The 27371-nt window shown below is 41.1% G+C and overlaps 1 protein-coding gene across 2 annotated transcripts in view; it reads right to left on the reverse strand.

Moving 5' to 3' along the window:
- Window positions 1-434: 434 nt before the first annotated feature.
- The window catches only part of SHH (sonic hedgehog signaling molecule), a 55755-nt gene continuing 28818 nt past the window's right edge, over window positions 435-27371 (reverse strand). For both annotated transcript variants that reach the window (XM_070726840.1, XM_070726841.1), the window contains exon 3: window positions 435-1988. In XM_070726840.1, coding sequence (XP_070582941.1) covers window positions 1273-1988 — 716 coding nt within the window. In that variant the 3' untranslated portion in view covers window positions 435-1272. The remainder of the gene's footprint in view (window positions 1989-27371) is intronic.

The raw sequence follows: 27371 nt of genomic DNA on the forward strand, positions 1-27371 counted from the left end.
GGCACATTTTATTTCTATAAAACTATTACAAAATATTCAAAAAATACATTTTAGTAAATTGACAGCAGTTATTTATCAGTTTATTAATGCAAAACATCATTTCCCTGCCTGTACAAACTATTCTCCATTCTCACCATAATAGTCAACCTGTGCACGTTTTAAAAAATATTTTCTCATAAATTTCTTCTTGATTTTGAAGACAAAAATAAGAATTTCTTCCACCTCCCCACTGAATAAAGATGTGTAACAGTCTTGAGTTTGAAGAATGTGGATGAAAGCGTGCTATTATTTTTATACAAAACAAAATATTTCAGAGGCAATAGAAACATATAGAAGATGACATTACATTTCATATTATTTAAATTAAAATAATATATTCTCATATCTTACATTATTTCAAAAAAAAATTGAAATGTGACTGTTAGGTATTGATCTCTCTTTCTTTCTCTCTCTCTCAAAAAACAAAACAAAATCCCACGAATTTACAATTCTGTGTATAAAAATATAATTTATAGATTCCCCCTCCCCCTTCATTGTGTCTTTTGTTCTGAGTCTGGCTATTGGGAAAGATCAAATCTGGAGGGGAGGTCTGCAGGGTCTGTCAAGAAAAAGGTCAAAATGACAGCCATTAGGGTATGATCAAAACTCTACCTACGTTTTGTAAAAAAAAGTAGGCGGAGCTTCGGTCACATCCTCTCGTCCACCATCTTGATTTGTGTTCACTGTTCACTGCGGACATCCCTGAGCAAATCCATGGATAGTTGGAAGGAGAGGCATTTCGCTTTTCGAAATTCTGGACATACATAGAAAAATAGAACTCTGTGCAGTTCTGCTAGGCAGCGCAAAATAATTTGCATTTCCCTGTGAGTGTACAATTCACATGATAATAAATTATCAAAGAAACTATTTAAGGCTCTTGAAGTTGGGTTCATATTCCTTAAAACATCTATTTCAAAATACCAAACAAATAAATATCCAAGAGATGAGGACAACAAAACAGACAAAAAATATAAATCAAATAAAAATATAATATATATATTTATATTTATAAACTAAAACAAAACTTCCTGGGTTCTTCCTGTTTCTTGAAGTCTACTTTGGAGCATCCTACTATTATTGTTAAATTTTCTTTCTTTCTTTCTTTCTTTCTTTCTTTCTTTCTTTCTTTCTTTCTTTCTTTCTTTCTTTCTTTCTTCATCTTAATTTTCCCCCACCCCATTGGTACTATTTTAATCTTCAGATGGGTATAAGTGGACTTGACAGCTGTCACTCTCAGCTGGCCATGCCCAATGGGTGCATCATTTCAGAACCCAAAATCCAGCGGCCAATGTAGTAGAGGAGGCGGGAATACCAGTGGACTCCAGCCAACGAGGAACCCTCCTCGGGTGCAGCAGCTGGAAAAAGGAGAGGGGAGGAGAGGCCCTCGGGATTCAGCACTGCCAAGGCCGCATGAGCAATGCGGAAAGGCGCAAAGGCCCAGTGAGCCCAGCTGTGCTCCTCAATGACAGCGTAACAGGAAGCCAGCACCTGGTTGATGAGAATGGTGCCCTGAGCGGTGAGTGGGGCGTAAGCCCCCGAGGCCTCCTCCTTCAGGGACACGCTGTGCACTGCCGCTTGCAACAGGGTCTGACCCCCTTGGGCCAGCACGTAGACATGTTGTCCAGGCTGCACACGGCTGGCAAAGATAGGCTGGGGTTGGGAATGGGAGTGATTGTGTGGCGGGGCCACAAAGAGCAGGTGGGCAGCGGTGAGCAAGAGGCGGGTCTGTGGAGTTTGGGTTTCAATCACGTAGAAGAGTTTGTGGACGGGAGGGTCCTCTCGGTCCAAGAAGGCTAGGAATTCGCTGTAGAACAGCCGTCCATGCACATCTGCCGCCAGCACTCGGTCGCCTGGACGAAGGTCTTTCACCAGCTTTGTGCCTCCTCCTTCCAGGTTCACCCAGGCGGATCCAGGGAAGCAGCCACCCGACTTGGCAGCCACCGAGTTTTCTGAGAGAGGGAGACAAAAAGCAACGTTAGAGAAGAGCCAGAAAAGGAATAAAGAAAAGATTAACGTTAGGCCAGTGATGGCGAACCTTTTCCCCCTTGGGTGCCGAAAGAGCGTGTGCATGCGCGAGTGCCCACACCAGTGATAGGCTACCAAAATTTTTACTACCACACTGTGGGCGTGGCTTATGCATTTATTTTCAATATCTTTCAGTGCAGATTGGGTGCTCTGGCATGGAGCTCCAAATTTTGCTACCGAAACTGAGTTCCTGACTGTTCCTGTAGTAGCCCATTACTGGCCCACACCCATAATTCAATGCCTGGGGAGGGTGAAAACAGCTTCCCCTGCCCCAGAGGAGTCCCACTGGAGGCTGGAAACTGTCGCAGTTTGTGAGTGATTAAAGTCCGTTAGAACCTTAACCCTGCAGAGTCGATGGATAAAAGCCTTTGTCATTTGTTCAAACAAGATATATTTATTGTAAAAATAGAAAATAAAACATGTCTCGAGGGACAACTCAAATATACGTCTTTACATAATGGAGGATAGAAAGAGAAGAGAAATGAGGAGTGAAGAAGGAGGAAGTGACTTGGCAGGATATTACATCATAATGGGGGGATCTAATGAGGCACACTTTAGTTAACTCTTTCATTACTGAATCTCTCTGAGAGGCTGTCAATATTCAGCGTGACAGAAACAGTTTGTTCCCCAACCTCTAGTGGGCCCAGTAGATTTGTATTTCGCCTTCCCCAGGCTCCAAAGCTTCCCTGGAGCTGGGGAGGGTAAAAATGCCCTCCTCCATCCCCCAGGAGTCTCTCTGGGAGCCAAAAACACTCTCCCAGAGCCTCTGTGCACGCCAAAAATCAGCTGGCCAGTACATACATGTACATTGGAGCTGAGCTAGGGAAATAGCTTGTGTGCCAGCAGATATGGCTCCACGTGCCACCTGTGGCACCCGTGCCATAGGTTCGCCATTACTGCACTAGACAATCATCCATGTTCTAATAGCAGGAACAAAGAAGGTGAACTCATGCTGGGGATATTATCAGGCTCCATATAACAGAATGATAGAGTTGGAAGGGAGTTGTTCTTCTAGTCCAGTGGCTCCCAAACTTTTTCAGTCCATTGCCCCCTTGTGCTACAAACGTATCCTCACAGCCCCCATTCCCCCTCAGGTGGGCGTGGCCTGGTGGTCAGGTGACTGGGTGGGTGTGGCCAACCATCTCTCTATCTATCTATAGTACCTACCCACCTACCTACTTATCTATCATCTTATCTATCTAGGGAGTAAATGGAATAATTAAAACAAATTGAGGCATGAGAAGATGTTTTAGGACATCTCAAGACAAAATGCTGCAACATAGTCTTTCTCATGCTGACTAGGAAATTCTGGGAATTGAAGTCCAAAAATCTGAACTTTGCCAGAGTTGACAAATGTTGCTGCAACAGATCATTGAATCCTGATGGCATCCATCCAAAGTTCTCACCAAAAAACCTCCCAAAACCCTCAAAAGAGGAATTGCTCTAATTTGTCATTCAAATAAGTCTCAGTGCCAGAGAATTGGAAAAAAAGCCAATATGTTTTAAAAAGGGACCCAGAGGAGATCCAGGAAATTATAGACAGTATAATTTAAATGGTAAAAAGAATAATCAAAGCAAAAAATGACTAGATACAAACACAGAGGAGCAAACTACCTAGAAGAAACCAGCATGGGATCCATCCACTGTCCAATCAACTTACTGGAGATTTTGGAGAATGACATCTGGTCCATGGATGGAAATGATTTTGATAACATTGTATACTTAGGGGTTTTGTTTTTTTTAAATAACCCTTCAGAAAAATATGTTCACCAAAATCTCCTAAAAAGCTTGTCAACCATGGAGTAACAGAATCTGCATTTCTATGTATTTCTAACTGGGTTACAAACAGCAAGCTATGAGTAAAAATAAATGGCCCTTTTTAATGGACAGAAGACAAGACACTATGGCCCACAAGGATAAATGTTATAATTAGTTATAACTATTTAAAAACTTAAGAAGTGAGGTGGACAAATCAAGAGATGATACATTCAGGGTAGTAAATGAAAGATCTCTTTGAACTAGGTAGATGTTATTCCAAAGAGGTCAGTAAGGGGCGAGTACAAGTGCACTAGAGTGCCTTCCGTCCCCTGTCCTATTGCTCTCCTATATCTCCTATACCTTTCTTCTATTCCTATACCTCTTCTTCTATTCTTTCATTGATAGGTTCTATTACTATATCTTATTTTCTATTCTTTCTTAGATATATTTTACTATGAGTATCTATAACCTTCATCATATATATATATACCCACTAAAACCCTCATTGTGTTTTGGACTAAATAAATGAATGAATGAATGAATGAAGGAAGGAAGGAAGGAAGGAAGGAACGAAGGAACGAAGGAACAAAGGAACGAACGAAGGAACGAACGAACAAACAAACAAACAAACACATAAATGGCAAATAAGTTTCAATTTAAATGTAAAATGATGTGTATTGAGGCACTTTTTCCCTTGGAGGTAAATGTCTATGGCAGGGATGGAGGACCTGTTTTGAAGGGTCTGTGGGGTGGGGGTGCTAGCACGTGTGCATGTGGTTTCACCCATTCTCTCCCCCCCATGCATGTGTACCTGCCCCCCCCCCCCGTGCTGCCCCCTGCGCGAGCACATAATTCCGAGGTGGACAGTTAGACAGACAGAGTGGTGCAGCAGGTAAAGTGGTGCAGCAGGTAAAGTGCTGTACTGCAGCCACTGAAGCTGACTGCTAGATCTGCAGGTCAGCGGTTCAAATCTCATCACCGGCTCAAGGTTGACTCAGCCTTCCATCCTTCCGAGGTGGGTAAAATGAGGCCCCAGATTGTGGGGGGCAATAGGCTGGCTCTGTTAAAAAGTGCTATCGCTAACATGTTGTAAGCCGCCCTGAGTCTAAGGAGAAGGGCGGCATAAAATAGAATGAATGAATGAATGAATGAATGAATGAATGAATGAATGAATGAATAAATAAATAAATAAATAAATAAATAAATAATTCTACCCATCCCTGCACATACACACAGGCCTCACTGAAGCCTCTAAACTGCAAAAAACAGCACAGTGAGAAATTTTTCCAAAAACACAGTTTGCTTGTTGGGCAGTTTTTCATACTCTGGGCTACAGGGAAGCTTCCCTGAAGCCTCTGGAACCCCAAATGGCCAAAGACCAAAAATCAGCCTAGACAGTGCCCCCATACACACTGGAGCTGACGCTGTGCCCCCCATGTGCCACCTGTGGCACAGGTGCCATAGGTTCGCCATCACTGGTCTGTGGAGATTCTCAGTCATCCAGATCATGATTGTCCCAAAGGTGTTTTTTCAAGAGGTAACTGGACTTCCTGGTTTTTCTTTAAAGACACTTCGCTTTATATCCTAGAAGGTTCTTCCACTCTGAGTACAGTCCAGTTGCCTCTTGAAAATGTCAAGGATTAGCTCAATCCTAGGTCATATTCCATTGTGTTAACATATAAGGTAAAAGAAATCCTCCTAAGCATGTTAATGTTGAGTCATAGGGAGTAAGCTGCAACCTGATTGGGCCAGAGCATTATAAAATGCAAAGCACCTTTACAATGGGTGTGGTGTGGTTTGTTGTTGTTGGTTGTTAGTTGTCTGGCTGGAGCAGTTTGAGTGTAAGTATTGAATTAGAGCTGTGATATTATTATTATTATTATTATTATTATTATTATTATTATTATTATTATTATTATTTATTAGATTTGTATGCCGCCCCTCTCCATAGACTCGGGGTGTCTCACAACAATAATGAAACAATATACAACAAATCTAATATTTAAAAGAAACTAAAAACCCCTTATTTAAAAAGCAAAACATACACACAAACATACCATGCATAAACTATATAGGCCTGGTGACAGAGGTGGGTTTTAAGGAGTTTACAAAAGGCAAGGAGAGTGGGGGCAATCCTAATCTCCCGGGGGAGCTGGTTCCAGAGGGTCGGGGCCGCCACAGAGAAGGCTCTTCCCCTGGGTCCCGCCAGATGACATTGTTTAGTCGACGGGACCCGGGGAAGGCCAACTCTGTGGGACCTAACTGGTCACTGGGATTCGTGCGGCAGAAGGCGGTCCCAAAGGTATTCTGGTCTATTCTGGTATATTTGATATGGAGAAACCTGGATTGGTTTAATATCTACATGCAAGTAAACTTTAATGCATACAGTTAAAGCAAAGTTTGTTCCTGTAAATACAAGACTAAGGCAGAAGATATTTTGCTTGCACTGAAGAGTAAAAGTGTTTACTAGTGTTTTTCTACAAAAGTGTCTTTGTTATTTCTCTGCACTAGTTCTAGAATTTCCACACCATAAATTCTGGTATCTAGACAAGTCCTGCTGCATATCTCAGTATATCGGGACAGAAAAAGCTCCTTTGGGACACTGCGAGTTAACTTTCCCCTAACTTTAATTTGAGCTCTGAGATGTATGAAACTATCCAAGAAAAAGATCACCTGGTAGTCAAGATAACAACTTGGTATGCAGCAGTATTTCTGTATCTGCACTATGAGTACAGTTCTAATAGCAGCATTTGAAAAAAAATATCATCTTACAACCACAATTGGGATCAGAATTTCTATTGCTAAAAAGTTGGTTGCTAAGTGAGTTGTATCTGATTTTACAACCTTTTTTTGCCATGCTCCTTGAGAGAACCAGTGCATTTTGAATATTTATAAATTCTCAAGCTGAACAGCCAAGAAGCAGGTGTAGAAAGAGGTAAAGATCATAGAGAGGAATATGGGAGACAAATCAATAAGGAAAAAAAAGCATAGCAATTACAGTATCAAAATGGACAAGAAATGGATAGATGATTTTTCATTTTTGGTATTGTTTTTAATTTGCTTTTAGTTTCCTCTCTTTTCCTTTTCTTTTCTTTTTCTTTTTTTTCTTTTTTGGGAGGTAGGTGATATGATTAAAAATTAAAATATTTTTTAACAAAGGATGACATGATTAAAAGTTAGAATAGTGGAGAAAAAAAATAAAAAAATAATACTCCCCACCCAAAAAAAAGAAAATGAATACACAGAGTTCAATTCCATCATCATAAAGACTCAATTACTTCTAGGTTGCGAGTGCCAGGCAGCCCAAAATCAATTGCAGAACTCTACCTAATGGTGAGCAGTAGAGGTCTCCATCCATTTTTGGCCTGTGGTTGTGAAGAGTGATTGCAGGATCCTTAGCAATTCCTCCTAAAATGTATCAGGTCTGTTCTGTACGCTTACACAATATTACATTCCTGGGATCATCACATAGCGTTCCCAATTCTGTTAATCTGAACTAATCTGAAGTTGCATATAAACTGGCTATTAGCTTATTAAAACCAAGATATTCTGCTACCAGTCACCAACCTCATGGTTAATCCTGTGCAAAAGGTGAGTTGCTTTTGGGGTAATGCAATCTACTCTGGCTCCCTTCCAGCTTTGCTTCTATTTCTCCTCTTGTAATTATCATTACCATCATACATTCCTTTGCGGAAAGGGAAAACCCAGGGCTTAATCTAAGGAGCAATCATTTTCAGAAGCTTGTTTTTAAACGCCAGAGAAATAATTAAAACTAGAAGGGAACGCTCCCAAAAGCATTCTATACTGTATCTTGCAACTCCAGCTCCTGAACCGCAAATCAGCTTTTGCCAGCCTGGTGCCCTTTGAAGATGAATTGGACTTCAATTCCCAGAATTCCCACTCCATCCAATCTAGAAAAAGCCATGCAGGGGCAAAACCGCTTCATTTGGAGCCCACCAATTCTGGGAAAAGTACAGCTGCGGTTTGACTGAAGGAGGGCCCAGCTGTGACCACGTTAGCAATTCATAGCTGCTTGCACCTGCTGCCTTTTCTTTTGCCTTGATCTCCTCTCCATCCTCTTACCAGCTTTCATCCATGATATATAAAAAGTCAGGACACCAAACCCCAATACGCCGACACAGGATGAAATAGCTGCTGTCAATTGCCCCACTCTGCATTTAAAGTCAGCGGGCCCAGTTTCCAGATACAAGGGTTGCAACGCGAAGCTACTTTTTAAAAGATTAAATGCTGGGAAAACCCCTAACTCCTGGCAACGGTGCTGGGGCTAAAGCATATGTGCATGATAAAAATGCCAGAAGAGTAGCAAAACATGCCTGCCGCTTCTGAGGGCAGGCTAGGAGGCTTTGAAATCTAATCTCCCTCTTCCCACCCATCCACCCCCCCTTCTATATTTGTACACCTGCTTCCTTACTTATGAAGTTAGCACGCATCACAGTAGAATTAAAACAGAATCAAAGAGAGATGAGGAAAGGGCTAATGTCTTCTTCTCAGCTGCCCAGATGCTGCTCTTCAGTAATTACAACATGCCACAACTTTTCCAAGTTTGATACTCCTTGGCCGGGTTGCCCCGCTTAAAGGTGCGACAAGCTGTCATCAGTTCCCCCAGCCTTGAAAGTTTAAAAGTCCCTTATCGTGGAATTAGAAGTGACATGCCATGATGGGCAGATCAAGCCTTCAAAAAGAACTAAAACAATTTCCAGGTTTTTAAACCATCAGCTTTGATTTAAAAAGGAGGGGGGGGATTAATTTATTAAAATGTGGGTTGATGCAGAATTTTTAACACTTGATTTCAGGATTTATGCCTTCGCCAAAGTAGCCTTCCACAACCTTGTGAGTCTCAAATACACTGCTCAAAAAAAATAAAGGGAACACTTAAACGACACAATATAACTCCAAGTAAGTCAAACCTCTGTGAGATCAGTCCACTTAGGAAGCAACACTGATTGACAATCAATTTCACATGCTGTTGTGCACATTCAACTTTGTACAGAACAAAGTATTCAATGGGAATATTTCATTCATTCAGATCTAGGATGTGATATTTGAGTGTTCCTTTTATTTTATTTTTTTGAGCAGTATATATTTAATTTCCAAATTCCAGCTGTAGTTCCACTCTGGAAAGAAATTGGAGGTGGGAGGTTTTACAACTGCACATCTGGAAGGGGTTTGGGAAAGGTGGTTTAAATCTCTATGATGTATAGCATAAATCTTTTTAAATGCATACAATTGTAGCTACTTGCAAATAGGTAAATAGGTAAACTTAGGTTAAAGTTTACCTAACTTTACCAGTAGGTAAACTTTTGCACTTCAAATAGACTTCCTAATATGTAACTCTTTTTACCGAATTATCACATTAGCATATTAATTTATTAATTAAGTAATTTTTTAAAAATAAATTTGTATTCCGTCCACTCCCAAAAGACTCATAAAATGTGAACAAACATTCTAATAAACAAGAGACAAAAACAGAGATATTAGGAACTAAGATGAATTTGGTCATGGGATTGATGGTGCTCAGAACAGGCATTTTTGCACAGAAAAAATATTTCAGTGCTAAAACCATTGTTCCTTGAATCAGAGTGAAACAATACTGCTTATCGTTCAGAATAATAATTGCAAAAATCTAATGGAATATTGCTGAATGTTGGTAGTGCAGTTTCCTGATTATATGAGGCCAGTGACCAAACAAAAAAAGACTATTCCTCATAGCTTTAACCTTTTTTGTTAAACCCACCTCCCAAAAAACTAAACATTTGTCCATTTCTATATTAAACGCTTACTGCATAGACCAAATCCAAGGAATACAGGCCAATACTAATGCGAGCATAATTAGAGAAGTTTCAAATCAAATCTAATCATTTGACTGATGTGGCATTCACTCCAGTTGAAAAGTAGCTCAAAAGCCTCTCAAATAGCCTTTGATTGAGATGGGACCAGAATTTCCATGCTAAACAAGGCGGTCAGGAAGTCAAGCCTGATATTTTGCCATTGGAGTGAATCATAGTTATTGTACAGTCATTAAGCGAATCCAGTTTCCTCAATTGACTTGGCTTGCTGCAAGACAGCTGGAAACATTGCAAATGGTGAACACATGACTACGAGATGCTGCAATTATCGTAAATATCTGCCAGTTGCCAAGAGTCCAAATTTTTATCATGTGATGTGGGGATGTTACAACAGTTATAAATGTGGGGATTGGTTGTAAGTCATTTTTTTCTGTAACTTCAAATGGTTGCCAAGCAAATGATTGTAAATCAGGGATTATCTGTACTATAAGTAGGGTTACTTATAATATCTGTCTTGAATTTTTCCTGTTTCAATGGCCTGCCATCAATTTGGACCAGCCATGCAAACAGCCACTGAATTCTGCAGCTAGGCATGTTCAGATAATATTTTGCAAAAATGAAAACATACACCATTTGTGGCCAAGAGAAGGCTCACACAGCATTCTTCAATCCATCCTTGAAAACTGAACAGACTTTAAGTTCTGTCCACTTTTCTCAGAAGCTTTGCCAATTTGAGCTAATTTAAAGTAAACACACTGGTTTTTATCTATGGCACAAGTGAAACTGTATAGAGAGGTGATAAAACAATAATTATTCAGTGCTCCAGAGACCCACCTGTAACTTTGAAAAGTCTAAGGAGCCCAGTCCATTGTTTTTGAGGTCAAGGCACAGAATTCTGGGCAACTATTGCCAGAATGAGGCAAAGGCCTCATTTAACCATAGAGCTGTGCATCTCTGCGGCCATGGAAACCTGGTTACCATGGAAACACTGTTGCTAGGGTGAAAGGAGAACATGCAACTGGCAAATGTGCTTCACATAAAACCTGTACTCCTGGCTTTCCATCACTCAGTACATTTTTAATTTATTACTGGCCTAGTTTTTCAACATATGAACCAAGAGGAGGCTATAAACTGCTAGTCCCATGACGGTGAGACTATGGCACGGATGCCACAGGTGGCATATAGACAGTGAAGGACTGCAAAAACTTTTACTACCACACTGTGGACATGGCTTATTGTGTGGGGTGTGGCTTGATGATCATGTGATTGGGTAGGAGTGGCTCGTTGGCCATGTGACCAGGTGGGAGTGGCTTGACAATCATGTGACTGGGGGGTGGCTTAAAGTTCACGTGACTGGGTGGGAGTGGCTTACCAACTAAGATAATTTTTCAAATAGGTACTTGGATTCTTTTTCAGTTGATGAAGTCACATTATTTGAATAGCCACAAAAAGGACAAACCATAGGCAGCGTTATTTGTTGAGGAGCACAGTCACATTTTAAGGTTTTGTACTGAGCTCACAAGGTTCAGCATGATAACAGATTAGGTAAGTAGCTCAATTTTTTTAATCACTATAAAAGTTCAGTTCTAGATAATGATTAAAATGATTAAAGCATTTATGGGTAAAAACATAACTGTTTAATTATTTCCTCTTTTAAAAGTAATTAAGGGTCATACTAAGGTACTAGAGAATGACCATAAAAAAACTATTAAATATTCAATAAATAGTGCGTAAACTCCCTATCCCCACTGCGTCATTCCTCCTCCCTGTGGGAAAAGCAGCCCATTACTGCACGCGGAGCCATATCTGAGGGCATACAAGGTGTTGCCCTGTGTCAGCTCCAGCACGCATATTCACACTGGCCAGGTGATTTTTGACCTTTGGGAGGATGGGGGAGGGTATTTTTGCCTTCCCCAGCCTTCGGGAAAGCATCCAGAGCCTGGGGGTGCCAAAAATATTGGGCCTGTTTTTCACCATCCACAGGAGTCTTTCCTGAAACCTGGAAAGGGCAAAAAACACCTCAACGGGCCTACTGGAAATCTGGAGGCTTCAGTGAGGCCTAAGCGTATGGGTGTGTGTGTGTGTGTGTGTGTGCACGCATGCTGGGGAAGGAGGGCATTGCCTTATGGGTGTGGGCACGTGGGCACACCCTACCAAGCGCGCATGCACCCTTTTGGCACCCAAGCTAAAACAGGTTCGCCATCACTGTCTTAATAATCTGCATTGTGATTGAAGTAGGCTATTTCCTGCTTGGGCAGGGGGTTGGACTTGATGACCTGCAGGGTCCCTTTCAACTCAACTAAAATAATAAATAAATAAATAAATAAACAAACAAACAAACGAACGAACGAACGAACGAACGAACAAACAAACAAACAAACAAACAAACAAACAAACAAACAAACAAACACATTTGAATATAAATCAGGTACGATCCAATGCTTGAATCCACTTCCAAATTAAAAAAATACACTCTCACAGAGATGATTAGATAAAAAATATAATTTATGAGGAAAAACTCATATTTATAAAATGTCTGTTACCAAGAGGCCTAGTGGCACAATGGTTAGAACTCAGCATTGCAGGTGAATTCTGCATTTCCTCTGCCGGGAGTTCGATCCTGACCAGTTCAAGGTTGAATCAGCCTTCCATCTTTTTGAGGTTGATAAAATAATGGTAATGATAATGATAATGATTATTACTATTATTATTATTATTATTATTATTATTATTATTATTATTATTAATTAGATTTGTATGCTGCCCCTCTCCGAAGACTTGGAGCAGAATGAGGCCTGTTGGAGACAAGATACTGACTTTGTACCCCACCCAGAGAATGCTGCATGAAGCGGTATATAATTCTAAGGTCTATTGTTACTGCTATTTTTACTACCATTTTAACTGCTCAGTTCAGGTTTACTACCATTTCAACTGCTCAGAATCCTTCGGGATTGGGTGGTGTACAAATTTAATTAAATAAATAAATAAAATAAATAAATGTTCCAGAGGTTGCCGGGGAGGAGGGGGGTTGGTGGAAACAGTATGGAAAATTCTGAGACTAGAAGTCCAAACTTAAAGCTGCCAAGGTTATGAAATGCCACTTTATGCATTGTCCAGATACATACATGCATACAGGTAGTCCTTGATTTATGGCCACAGTTGAGTCAAAAAAATTCTGTTGCTAAATGAAACATTCGTTAAGTGAATTTTGCCCCATTTAATGACCTTTCTTGCCACGGTTGTTAAGTGAATCAAGGCCGTTTCAAGTTAGTCACACAGTTTTTTAAGGGAATCTGGGACATTGCAACTGTCAAAAATATGAGTCAGTTGCCAAGGGTTCAAATTTAGATCACGTAACCATGGGATACTACAATGGTTATAAGCAGTGAAGGGCTACCAAAATTTTTACTACCACACTGTGGGCGTGGCTTGTGCCACCCCTCTCTGCAGACTCAGGGCGACTCACAACAATAATAACAGCATACAATAGACAAATGTAATACTTAAAAGAAGAAAAATATCTAAAAGCCTGTTATATAAAACCATACAACACAAGCATACCATACATAAACTATATAAGCCTGGGGGAAATGTCTCAATTCCCCCATGCCTGGCAGTATAGGTAGGTCTTAAGCAATTTACGAAAGACAAGGAGAATGGGGGCAGTTCTGATCTCTGGGGCGAGTTGGCTCCAGAGGGCCGGGGCCGCCACAGAGAAGGCTCTTTCCCTGGGGAAGAGAAACAGTCATGAGTCATTTTTGTCAGTGTTATTTTAACTTTTAATAAAAAAATTATCCATACCTAAATTTTCATGCACAAAAAAAAAAAGTACAAATCCCATCCCGTTCCAGCACTATCATGTAGCCTTTTATATGCATTACCTTGCATGTTCAAGGGCTGTCAACCTAACTTACCTCGCAGGACTGTTGTTACCTTGAACTCTTCGTAGTGAAATGCTACTAGTTCAGCCCGGTTCAGGTATACCGGTAGCGGCAGCCGCTGGTGTTTTGAAGAACCGTAGCAGCGGCAGCATGAGGCTCTGCCCAGGTGGAGGTTGTGCTCGAGTGAGGTTTATTTATTTGTTTGTTTGTTTGTTTGTTTGTTTGTTCATTCATTCAATTTTTATGCCACCCTTCTCCTTAGACTCAGGGCGGCTTACAACATGTTAGCAATAGCACTTTTTAACAGAGCCAGCCTATTGCCCCCACAATCCGGGTCCTCATTTTACCCCCCTCGGAAGGATGGAAGGCTGAGTCAACCTTGAGCCGGTGATGAGATTTGAACCACTGACCTTCAGATCTACAGTCAGCTTCAGTGGCCTGCAGTACAGCACTCTACCTGCTGCGCCACCCCAGCTCTGCTTTGGCAAAAATTGAAATCTCTCGTGCACATGCGTTCCTTCACTCGGTTTTGTTTCCAGTGTAGGTGCAGAAGCAAAATCTCCCTTGGACATGCATGCTCGCATGCCGGAGATGCCGAGATGCCTGTGCAGCTCAATTTTCATTACGGATATGATGGCCTCTACCGTACTGGTAGGAACCCACTACTGGCTCCACTATTTCTTGTTTTTAACCCTCTGCGCATATGCAAAGCCTTCTGAGTATGCGCAGAGGGTGAAAAATTGTGCGCTTCAGAACTGGTATGGAAAATAAGTAGATTTTACCGGACTCAGTAGTGTCAACCCCTAATCCCCAACATTTCTCCCTTAGACTATCCACGATTGACCTCTCCAGGTTCCTTAGAGGTCAGTAAGGGGCGTACATAAGTGCACTAGCCTGCCTTTCGTCCCCTGTCCAATTGTCTCTCCTTATCTCATATCTCATATATCTTTTCTTCCTTTCAAATATTTTCTCCTCTACTTTTATATCTTTTCTTTATATATAATACTTCATATGTCTATCCTCTTCAATATGTATTGTGTATTGGACAAAATAAATAAAAATAAATAAATAAAATTCACCGCTGGTATAAATGCAGTTAAATAGTGGCTTCCAACTAATTTTTATTGCATGGAAATGAAATCTTCCATGTGATAATCTGAAAGGTTTTTCTTTCTTCCCTCAAAAACACAGAGAAATGATCAATAAGCAAAGCTATTTTTCTTCCTTTCTTCTCAAATTCTGGTCTGATTTGTTTCCTTTCCCCAGGTACCTCCTTAAATATCAGTGTAATTAATACACTAACTTCCTTGGACCTATTTACTGTGTAAAACTCCTTAACATCTTTTCCAAAGGGTAGAACATCATGGGTGGAACCCTAACTCACCCCAGGAAATTAAACATCAGAGCTCAGGCAAGAAATGCTTTTCAAGCTCAAACAAGGAGCACTTTTCAAATGCACATTAAAATTTGATGTTTTCTTTCTTGCCTGAATATGTATTTACTTCAAAACCCCCTTGAGGACTTCTTGTGCTCACCAAAGGTAGAACAGCCAGCAGTGGAATGCTATTCTGAGAGACAATAAATTTCCTTACAAAACCTGTAGGAGGTACTTAATCTTTATGTGCACAGAGCCTTACCAAGGGCTTGTGGGCCTGATTGTTGTAATAGTCTTAATTTTATGTTATTTATTAATATAATCATTAAAGGGCAAAGGTAACTATTTCCCCAGTCCATTTTGTGTCGGACTCTAGGAGGTAGTGTTCATCTTCATTTCTTAGCTGAACTTCTAGCATTGTCAAATAATGCTCCTGTGGTCTTGCGGCCAGCATGACTACCATATTTTTCAGAGTATAAAACGCACCTTACTTTTGGGGGAGGAAAAGAAGGGGGGGAAGTCTACCTACCAGGTATTCATTTGGCTAGCATCCTTAGTCTGTTCAGCTTCGGCACATTAATTTATCCCCTGGTTAGGGCTGAAAAAAAACCTTCTTTGGAGGGAGTAGCAATGAAAACAAGCCTGCAAAGACTTAAAGTGGAAAAAACTACTTCGGAGGGAATAGGAATAAAAATAAATGCTGCAAGCCAGAAAGACTGTTAGTACCGTGTTAGGGCTGAAAAAAACCTTCTTCAGAAGAAGTAGGAAGCTGGGAAGATCATAAGCACCTACCGTGTTTTCCCGAAAATACAACACTGTCTTATATTAATTTTTGCCCCAAAAGTTGTGCTACATCTTATTTTCGGGGGGTGTCTTATATTTCTCAAATAAGACAAATTCACAGGCAGAAAAGCTGACACCCCCAAAGAAAGTGTACCGTACGATACACTGATTATGGTACGGTACCTGTCAGTATGGCACCCATACACACAAACGACGGCACTTATATAATACAACAGTATACTCCCGCTATTGCAGCTTCCGGCCACCAGAGGAACTACAGTCTACGCACTGTAGTGGAGACTGTAATGGCTGTGAGACAGCAGCAGACTGTGCCTGCTGTACTGGACGGTACAAAGCAATGGAAGGGGCCAGCAGGGGACGCCACATTATTACGGTACCGCTATGAACAGCTTTGAATGGTACCATATGTTTTTCTACCGTACCGTATGTAAACTTGACTATGCCTTATTTTCGGGAGGGGGGGTGCCTTATATTAGCAAATTCTGCAAAACCTCTGAGATGCCTTACTTTCGGGGTACGCCTTATTTTGGGGGAAACAGGATAGTTGGGGTTGGGGGGAAAAGCTTCAAAAAGCTACATTCAGAGTATAAGATGCACCCAAATTTTTAGCCCCTTTTAGGGAGGAAAAAGGTGCATCTAATACTCTGAAAAATACGGTATATGCCAAGGTACCTGGAAATAACCACACCTGAGTATTATTGTTGGCCTGATAGCATTGACGGCTGTTGACATTAAGCCCACAGCAATAATCACTATAATAATGATGATGAAAACAATAATCATATCACAGCTATCTCAATCTGCTTCGAGAAAATTCATTCTCCATGCTGGAAAGAGAGAAGTTGAAGTCCAGCAAACTTGAAGAGTCTCTAGATAGTTGGCTCACGTGGTCTCCTAGATCCTGTTAATCATGAAGCCTGGGCTCACAGATTCGTGAGAATTATAAAATCCCAAAATTGGATGGAGTCCACGAAGGGCATTGAATCCAACCTGCTGTTCAGTGCAAAAATCCCTATTACAGGATTTTATTTCATTTATTTTTATTTTATTTTGTCAAGCATGTGTTAGATAACAGATGTAGGTATAAACATGGTTATTAATACAGGAAATGGATTTGAATAAAAAAGGACACTAGGACAGGGATGGTCGGCACATTGGGGCACTTATGCACACCCCTTACAGAACTCTTAGAAATGGAGTGAGGTCAACGGTAGATAATCTAAGGTTAAAGTTTTGGGGGTTAGGAAAAGAAACCACAGAGTCAGGTAGGGCATTCCGTGCATTGATCACTCTGTTGCTTATGTCGTATTTCCTGCAATCGAGTTTGGTGTGTGTACCTTAAGCTTCTATCTATTGTGTGCTCGTGTATAGTTTTGGTTGAAGCTGAACTAGTCATTGACAGGTAGGACATTTGTACTAAAAAAGTTTATATACTATGCTTAGGTCAGCCAGAAGGTGGCGTAGATCCCAATGCCTCTGCTTCAATACCTCCAGCAAAATGGAGCTCATTATTGATTGATTGATTTTAATGTACTGGGTTTTTAGCTTGCAGTTTTTAACTGATTACATTTGTTTTGTACCCATTGTTTTATATTGTATCTTGTGAGCTGCCCCGGGTCGGCGGCATACAAATCTAATGAATGAATGAATGAATGAATGAATGAATGAATGAATGAATGAATGAATAATCTCCCTTGGGAATTGACTGCTCTTAATACTATAGATGAGTTTTTGAAATATTATGTTGGCATCTGCTTTCCTACAATTTGGCTCTGTTTCTCAAGTATGAAAGAAATGGCTCCTCTTAATTAGTGTCTCCTTCGTTCATCTTCGTTTATTATATTTGACAGCACAATATCCGCAATTGAGGCCTTTACCATTTTGGAGTTTTATAGTATCCCAGGATTCGAAATTGACTCCCAATATTAGAACCATAATTTAAAACAAAGGCACAACAAAGAAAGTTCCCCTTGCATCAAGCATAAGCATACCATTGTATCCACCCTCCCTGTCCTGTTGTCCTATTTTCTTCTTTTATCATTACTTTCTACTTACATTATGCTTATACAAACCACAATCCTATACTTGTTCGACAAATAAAATAAAATAAAATAAATAAATAAATAAACTCGGGAAGTTTTGACTGCCACAGGAGCCGCTGATACGGTTCTACAGAGGAATTGTTGATTCTGCCATTTGTATTTCTATAAAGGTCTGGTTTGGTAAAAGACGAGTACAGACTTCACTGGATAATTAGGACTGCAGAAAAAAATACAGTTGCAACCTGTCTTCCATAGAAGATCAGAATATTGCACAAGTCAGAAGGAGGGCTAAGAAAATATCTACAGACCCCCTCACTTCCTGGACACAAACTGTTTCAATTCCTCCCCTTGGAGTTTACACAGCATTGCATGCCAGAACCACTAGACATAGGGACAGTTTTTCCCCTTGTACCATCACACTGCTAAACACCTAATCCCTACAGTATTGTCTTTTGTCTATGTATATTTACCTATCTTGAGTGGCTGTAGTATTATTGTCCTTTTTATCCTTCTTATCTTCTTTACTGTATCTTAAAGGTATTATTATTACTCTGTCGGTTTGCATATACATTAAGAGCTTCTGCATCAAATTCCTTGTGCGTCTAATCACACTTGGCCAAATTGTCCTGTTCTGTTCTATTCTAGAATTCTGATTCTGATTCTATTAATCTAATTCTATAATTCTAATTAATCTAATTCTATATTTTTAATTCTAAATTCTAATTCTATAATTCTAATTCTATAATTCTAATTCTATAATTCTAATGCTATAATTCTAATGCTATAATTCTAATTTTAAATTCTAATACTTTAATTCTAATTCTATAATTCTAATTCTTTAATTCTAATTCTATAATTCTAATTCTATAATTCTAATTCTAAATTCTAATTCTTTAATTCTAATTCTATAATTCTAATTCTTTAATTCTATAATTTTAATTCTAAATTATAATTCTGTAATTCTGTAATTCTGTAATTCTGTAATTCTAATTATAATTCCATTCCATATAGCCGATGAACTGCTTCATCTGTCCAATTTTCGGCACATCATAAATATCTATCAGTTCCATATATTCCATTCCCTTTTTTGGCTGGCTTGACAGTGTTTGTTCTTGGTCCTTTTCTGGCCAAAGGCCACATTTGACCTTTGATTCTTACGCTGACCTTCAACAAGTCTGGGTCTCCAAGGCAAAGTGTACAATGCCAACGAGAAACATGAAAACACGATTTAAATTTAAAGTTAGACCTAGTCAAGGGCTGTTATAAAACCCTCCTGGATTTAGCTACATGGTTTAGGGTCTGACTACTCACAAGACTGCCTCCTGCCACATACCACCCAGAGGCCTGTTAGATTGCACAGAATCGGCCTCCTCCAGGTCCCGTCAACTAAACAATGTAGGTTGACGGGACCGCCGGGGAGGGCCTTTTCTGTAGCCGCCCCAGCTCTGTGGAACCAACTCTCCTCTGATGGCTTTTTGAAAAGCTGTTAAGACCTCGTTTTATCGACAGGCCTGGGGGCCGTGAATTATGTTTGTCTGGTATGTATGTTTGTTAGGTTGGGGTTTTTTTGTCGGCGGTTATAATGGGTTTGTTAGGGTCATGGGGTTTTACTTACTGTAGTTGTTTGACTTCTCTTTATTATTGCATTATTGTATAGGGGTTTTTTAATTGTTGTAAGCCACCCTGAGTCCTATGGGATTGGGCAGCATAGAAATCGAATAGATTAAATTAAATTAAATTAGCTGTTTCTCTTATATTAATTAAAGGAATATATGTAGAAACAATAGGAGGAGGAACACTGGAGAGGTCTCCTTTTGGGAAGGATGGAGGGAGGGGGTGGGAGTTTCAGGTCCTCAGATTCTGTACCTCTCAGGTTGAGCAAGTAAGACGCACGACGGAAGGAGGCATGAGGATCAGATGTAGAGAGCCGAGAGAATTTTGCAGCTCCATCCTTGCCAGGATCGAGCTGCAAAAAAATTTGGACAACTGCTGCCAGTCAAACGATAGTAAAGGATCAAAGATCTGCCGTGGAGTAAAGTTTGGAGCAGGTTTGGAGCCAAAGGGTTACTTCCTGCCCCAACAAGTCTCAGGTGGTTGCACGGCCTTCTAGGGAAAAGGTTGCCTCTCCAGCTTCAAAGGGATCAGCTGACTTAACACACCCACTCTGCTTTCCTCTTTTCAGTTGACTCCACAAGCACTTGGCACAAGCTGAGGTCTTAAGAAAAAACTCAGGTGAACAAACTAGGCCGGTTTTCTTCACTTGAGTGGTCATGCGTGGACGTTCTAGCGTCAGCCTGAACTTGGGCCGTGATTTCAGCACCTGGTCCTTCCATTCTCAGGACCTCTCAGACTAGATATTGCTCCCGCAAGACCTGGCCTTGATGGCTTCCAGAGAAACCAGCTAACGTCATGAGCTTGCAACCTGCCTTGGTTTGGAGGCTCTCTGGTGATTTTTAGTTTGCAATCTGCCCGAAAGATCAAAAGCCTGATGAATAAGCATGATGTGCTCTTTTTTGGCTTAGCGTTCATATATGCTCTTACGTGATCCCTGACTTTGATGTTTTGCCCGTGCCAAGGTGGTTTATCCGCCCAGCCCAACTGCATTGTGGTCCTCAACCAATCTTCCCAAAGATCCTAGCTAGAAAATTTAAAAAGAGGACAGTGATGGTTGCCAATCTGTTGAAGCATGTGCAGAACGTTGCTCTGGGAGGAATTTAATTTCTGCTCTCAGCCCAGATGGACTATGATTTGCTGACTGATTCACATTTTGTACGAAGATGTGTTTTGTTTCACACTAGCTTGTGGGCTAACTTGGAATTGTGCTAAGCCATAAATCATGATTGGCAAACCATCTTTAGCTGGCCCCACTCCACATGCTAAGCAATAACCAAACAATCGTGGTTTAGTGGGGCATGTAAACCCAAATCTTTCGAAAGCCTTGGTTATTTTATTCTCAAAATGAGATCATGGTGCCTATACCAGTCTCTCCTCTCAATACAGTGGTACCTCTACTTAAGAACTTAATTTGTTCCGTGACCAGGTTCTTAAGTAGAAAACTTTGTAAGTGGAAGCAATTTTTCCCATAGGAATCAATGTAAAAGCAAATAATGCGTGCAAACCCATTAGGAAAGAAAGAAAAGCTCAGAATTTGGGTGGGAGGAGGAGGAGGAAGAAGAGGAGGAGGACAATTGCTGATGAAGGAAAAAGGTAAAGTGAGGAGAATCAAAACAATCCAAAACTTTAAGGCTTAAAAAAAAAAAGGAGGGACTCTGAAGCGGCAAGGAGGAGCATGCGCCTCCAATACACCCGGCACAAGGCTGCCTCCTTTACACTGCACCAGAGAGAGAAACCCAGGGGGAATGGCAGGAAACTGGCCAGGTCTTTGTTCTGCTCCCAAATTTCCTGGGAAATTTTTCCGGGCTTGGGTTCTTAAGTAGAAAATGGTACTTAAGTAAAGGCAAAAAAATCTTGAACACCCGGTTCTTATCTAGAAAAGTTCTTAAGTAGAGGCGTTCTTAGGTTGAGGTACCACTGTATGTGGTATCAATAAACACAAGTTTATTCATAACTGTCAGGTAAAAATATACACACAGACACCACACACACACACTAATTGATTTCATATAGCCTTAAAAATGCACCTCTGCCAACAGGCTTGGGATCATTGAATTTTAAGATCTACCCCAGACTAGGATTGAATTGATAATGTATGTTAGTATGAAATGTGGAGGATTGGTTTTTAAATGAATTGGGGTTTTAAAATGTGTTTTTTTGTTAGATTTTTATGTGATTTTAGATTGGATGGTTTTTACTATTTTAAACGTTAGATTTCTTGCATATTTTGTATTTATCTTGTTGTAAGCTGCCCTGAGTCAGCAGAAAAATCAAATCAAATCAATCAATCAATCAACCAATCAATCAATCAATCAATCAATAAATAAATAAATAAATAAATAAATTCTAAAGATAGGCAATACTGTTGACCTCTCTAGATCATTCTGGAAATATATAGTCTAAAATCATCAACTATTTTTTTCATTATTCCATTCGTTCAGACTTATATGATTAAATAATCAAAATATAAGACAGGTACAACTGAACGAGACCAAAAACCAATCTAAAGCCAGAGATTTCCACAGATTGTTCGGAAGGATACAACAAGATATATAAATATGCACATTAAAAAAAGGAAATCTCATTTCAATGAATTACAAATTGAGTATATAAGAAGCAGAGATGCTCCTACTTCAGAGAAGTGACTACTGCTTCCAATTTTTAAAATAATCACACCTAGGGTCCATTCCACAAAATGAATATAGGGCATGTTCCAGACGTATAATCAGAGGTGTCCTGTATCAATGCACCAAAGCTATAGAAGCATTGGCATTGTCAGAATGTGATTTGTATAAAGAGAAAATCCCCTCCTACCGTGTTTCCCCGAAAGTAAGACAGTGTCTTACTTTCTTTTTACCCCCAAAAGCCCCACTACGTCTTACTTTCGGGGTATGTCTTACATTGGAAAAAAATTGAAAGGGTCGCGTTCCCAAAGGTATCTCCCCAGAGTCCAGAAGGGCAGCCGTGGGACAGGAGCCTCGTGAGCCCTTTTCCAAGTTCAACCTCAGGGCTCCAAGCGGCGTGCACGCGTGGAGCCACAGACACGTGTCGGGGAAGCGTGTGTCTGGAGGGGAGGAGCCGCTCTGGGCAGTTGGGCAGCCCCACCTGCCTGCCGGAAAGGAGGCGGGCGAAGGAGGGCGCAGCTCCGGCCGCTCGCCTCGGAGCTGGTCGGCCTCGCTGGCCGCTTGCAGCCGAGCCTCGGCAGGACTCGGTTGCTGGGACGAGCGCCTTCGCTGCAAGCCGCCGCCCGCTCGGCTCGCTTCGGACCAGCGCCGTCCTTCGCTTTGCCAAGCCGGGGAAGAGGCGGTGGCGCCGCGGCGAGGCGAAGGCGAGGGGCGCGCGGGGAGCTTGGAAGCGACGTCATCGGGCTCCCCCCCCGACAATACCCCCGTGTTTCCCCGAAAGTAAGACATATGTCTTACTTTCGGGGTACGGCTTATATTAGCCGACCCCCCTGAAACCCCCGATACGTCTTACAATCGGGGGTGTCTTACTATCGGGGAAACAGGGTAACTTTGGCATCTCTAATACTAGAAGCTGAAGTGCCACCATCCAATGAAGCTGAAAAGTTGAATATTCAGATGAAGAAAAGATTCCAGGGATGAATTTTTTTTAAAAAATTCTCTACTGATTCCGTGGGTGTGGCTTGGTAGGCGTAGTGTAGCTTGGAGGGTGTGACTTGGCGGGCATAGCAGGGGAAAGATCCTGCAAAATCTCAATTCCCATCCCACTCCAGGAGAAGGATACTGCAAAATCTCAATTCCTACCCCACTCTAGGGTTAGGATACTGCAAAATCTCCATCCCCTCCATACTTTAGGGGAAGGATACTGCAAAATCCCCATTGCCTCCCTCCTCCAGGGGAAGGATACTGCAAGATCTCCATTCCCTCCCCACTCCAAGGGAAGGATATTGCAAAATCTGCTGAATTTTGCCACTGAATTATTCCCACAATACAGTGTCAACCTGTGGATTCCTCGTGCAATGATACCTAGAAACACAAAGAATTTTAACTGAGGATTAGGCTATTTCATTAGTTCCAGGGAGAGTTGGCTTAAAGTACCAGCTTCTGAGTGAATAACAATAGGAATAATCCATTCCTATAATTAATGTGCATCCTAAAACAATTTGAGCTTGTGGTGAGTAATTTGCTGGAGTTTGCTTACCATCTTTGGAGAGCAATGACTAGAAGCACTTTATATATTGTTTTAACATAATATGTGACACTCCTAAGAAAAATGATTAGTGATGACTGATGCTGGGAGATGGAACTCTTCAACTTGTGTAGACCCAGAGGTCCGCTGGTCCTACTTTATGATATGAAGTATAATGTGTGGTATCTGTAGTGTGTCGGTGTTATGGTTGTAATACAGGTTCTGCCTTTTTTCATGTTTTTAATAGGAAAGTGAACACAAGAACAAGGGGACACAATCTGAAGTTAGTTGGGGGAAAGATCAAAAGCAACGTGAGAAAATATTATTTTACTGAAAGAGTAGTAGATCCTTGGAACAAACTTCCAGCAGACGTGGTTGGTAAATCCACAATAACTGAATTTAAACATGCCTGGGATAAACATATATCCATTGTAAGATAAAATACAGGAAATAGTATAAGGGCAGACTAGATGGACCACGAGGTCTTTTTCTGCCGTCAGTCTTCTATGTTCCTATGTTTCTATCTTTGATCAAGAGGTGAGGGATAAATAGTGAGTCCTCAGAGGGGGGCGGTGGCATAAAAGTCCAATAAATAAATAATAAATAATATATTTATGTAAATAAATTATGTATGTTAAATTATATAATTTATGTAAATAAATTATATAAATTATGTATATTGATTTTGACAGCTTTGCCCTCCACTGGCCTTAGAGTCAAATAGAACGGTTAACATTTATTTATAACGCTCCATTTTTGCTTAAAAAGAAATCCTATTGTGCTCTGAAAGATTTTAAACCTGTAAAGTAGAGGTCTCCAAACTCGGTCACTTTAAGACTTGTGGACTTTAACTCCTACAATTCCCCAGCTAGGATTGTTTGAAGATTCCTGTTGTAAAGATTTCAGCTTTCCCCCTGTATTGCTAAGTATATTTATAAACCTGTATGTATGTATGTATGTATGTATGTATGTATGTATGTATGTATGTATGTATGTATGTATGTATACACACACACACACATATTAGAGTAAACCTAGCCAAACTTAGTAGAGTAATTTATGAATAGATCTAGAGGCTCAATTATACTGTTCTTCCTTTTCTGGCTTCCTTCTCTGTGTTTTAAGATATGAGAGGTTATTTCCTAACCCAATAGTGAGGTCAATCAAAAAGATAAGGGGGGGGGGAGGGATAGGAATTATTCACTAGTATCCATTGTGTCAATTTTTCCTCCACACAGGAACTCCTTTATAACTTGTGAGGCAGGCATAAAGAGATGGATGTGTTTTGAAAGATGTTTTATGGCCCCATTGATTTTTACCCTTGTTATTTACATAGTTTTATTGACAGCTAAATGGTGGTGTAATGACTTTATGGCTTACTTGGGTTTAAATGGTGTAATTGTTGTTTTTATGGCAGTTCCTGATCCTAATGGTTGTGTATTGTGAGCAGGGTGCAAAGAGGGATTGGATAAGGTTCAAGTCAGATAAAATGGATGCAGTTGGTCAGAAATAGGGTAGTCTGGGAAGGAGCCTGTTCTACAGACATTTTAAGGAGGAGAACTTGGGAGTATTTTTAGATTCAACTCTGCTACTGTTTGTGACCACCAATATTTTTGCTCAATATTGGTGATTTTAGGCAATATTGCACCCTGTTAGGCCAGGTAGATTTCTTCACAGAAATGCATACCTTCTTTGCGATATACAGTGATCCCCCGATTATCGCGAGGGTTCCGTTCCAAGACCCCTCGCGATAATCGATTTCTCGCGATGTAGTGGTGCGGAAGTAAAAACACCATCTGCGCATGCGCACCCCTTTTTCCATGGCCGCGCATGCGCAGATGGTGTTTTTACTTCCGCACATGGGAAGACCCAGCAGCTGAGGAGCCGCCTGCCTGCCCGCTTGTCCGCCGCTTGTCCGCCGCTCTGGGAGTTGAAGACCCAGGGAAGGTTCCTTCGGCCGCCCACCAGCTGATCTGCTCGGCAGCGCAGTAGCAGCGAGGAGCCGAAGATGGGGTTTCCCCGTTGCCCACGCAAAGGGGAAACCCCATCTTCGGCTCCTCGCTGCTACTGCGCTGCCGAGCAGATCAGCTGGTGGGCGGCCGAAGGAACCTTCCCTGGGTGCCACCCGCCGCTCGAGAGCAAGAGGGGGAGAGATAGAGAAAGAGAGAGAAGGAAAGAAAGAGATGAGAGAGGGAGGAAGAGAGTGTGAGAGAGGAAGAAGCAAGATAGAGAAAGAGAGAGAGAAAGAAAGATGAGAAAGGAAGGGAGTGACGTCATCGGGTGGAAAAATCGCGATATAGCGTTTCGCAAACATCGAGATCGCGAAACTCGGGGGATCACTGTACTCTACTGTGTAAGGCAGTGTTTTTCAACCAGTGTGCCGTGGCACACTAGTGTGCCGCGAGACACGGTCAGGTGTGCCGCGAAGCTCAGAGAGAAAGAAAGCAAGAGAGAGAGAAAGCGAGAGAGAGAGAAAGAAAGCAAGAGAAAGAGCGAGAGAGAGAGAAAAAGAACTAGAGAAAGAAAGCAAGAGAGAGAGAGAAAGAGAGGGAGGGAGGAAGGGAAGGAGAGAGAGAGAAAGACATAGAGGGACGTAGGGAGGGAGAGAGAAAGAGCAAAAAAGAGAGGAAGGAAGGAAGAGAAACAAAGAGGGATGGAGAGAGAGAGAAAGAAAGAGGAAGGAAGGGAGAGAAAGAGGGAGGGAGAAAGAAATAGAGCGAAGGGGAGGAAGAGAAAAAAAATTTGTCCAAACTTTTTTTAGGCCCCCTCCCGCTCAATGTGCCCCAGGGTTTCGTAAATGTAAAAAATGTGCCGCAGCTCAAAAAAGGTTGAAAATCACTGGTGTAAGGTTATTAGACCCAAATTGCAAAAATTTCAGCATCCATTGGATGGCAGCAAAGAAGGTTTATATACATCTTTGCTGCCCTCTGGTGGACATCTGGGCTCAATTGGTTACTTGCAATATGTTGGCCAGTACTAGCAGTCTTGGACCATTTGTTTAGTGATAGCTATAACACACTTGCAACCAGTTCTCAGACTTACAACTGTTACTTCAAGCCTGTGATCAAAATTCAGTTAGCTGGCAACTGGCACATACATACAACAGTTGCATGTATGTTACACACTACAACAATTGCAGTGTCCCAGGATTCTATGATCTCCATTTGCGGGCATTCCAAGGTGGATTTTTTTAACAGTTAATGTGGGAAGGCATATCTGCTTAACAAATACAGAGGGGAAAAAAGGTCATAACATGAGGTATAACTTACTTAATGGCTGCACTGTTTGGAAGTTCCCAATGGTGATTGTAAGTTGAGAACTATTTGTACTATGGATAGTAGGTGCACGTCGGTGCAAGATTCCACTTCGCTGAAAGCCAAATCTCATGTGAGGACGTGTGAGTGAGATTTTGGCGATTTTTGCCGATAATCATAAAATCTTGAGACACTGCAACTGTTGTAGTGTGTAACACGCATGCAACTGTGGTATGTATGTGTCAGTTGCCAGCTAACTGGATTTTTATCACAGGCTTGAAGTAACAGTTGTAAGTTTGAGGACTGGTTGCAAGTAATTTTTACCAGTGTGTTATAACTATCACTGAACACATGTGCGGAAGCAAAAAACCCCAGCAAAACCCACCAAAATCCCACTCGCACACACATCCTCATGCCAGCCCATGCGCAGAATCCGAATCTCGCACTGGTGCCTGCGCCCGCCCACAGGTCAGCTGGAGCTATGCGCGTAATTCCATTTTTGCTACAGGGATGTCATACTTGCTGCAACCTGCTACTGGATCTCTGCATGGAGCTGCTATTTTATTTTATTTTATTTATTTTATTTTTATTTTATTTATTTATTTTGTCCAATACACAAT

Source organism: Erythrolamprus reginae, chromosome Z, assembly GCF_031021105.1.
Source record: "Erythrolamprus reginae isolate rEryReg1 chromosome Z, rEryReg1.hap1, whole genome shotgun sequence".
In the NCBI taxonomy this organism is placed as follows: Eukaryota; Metazoa; Chordata; class Lepidosauria; order Squamata; family Dipsadidae; genus Erythrolamprus; species Erythrolamprus reginae.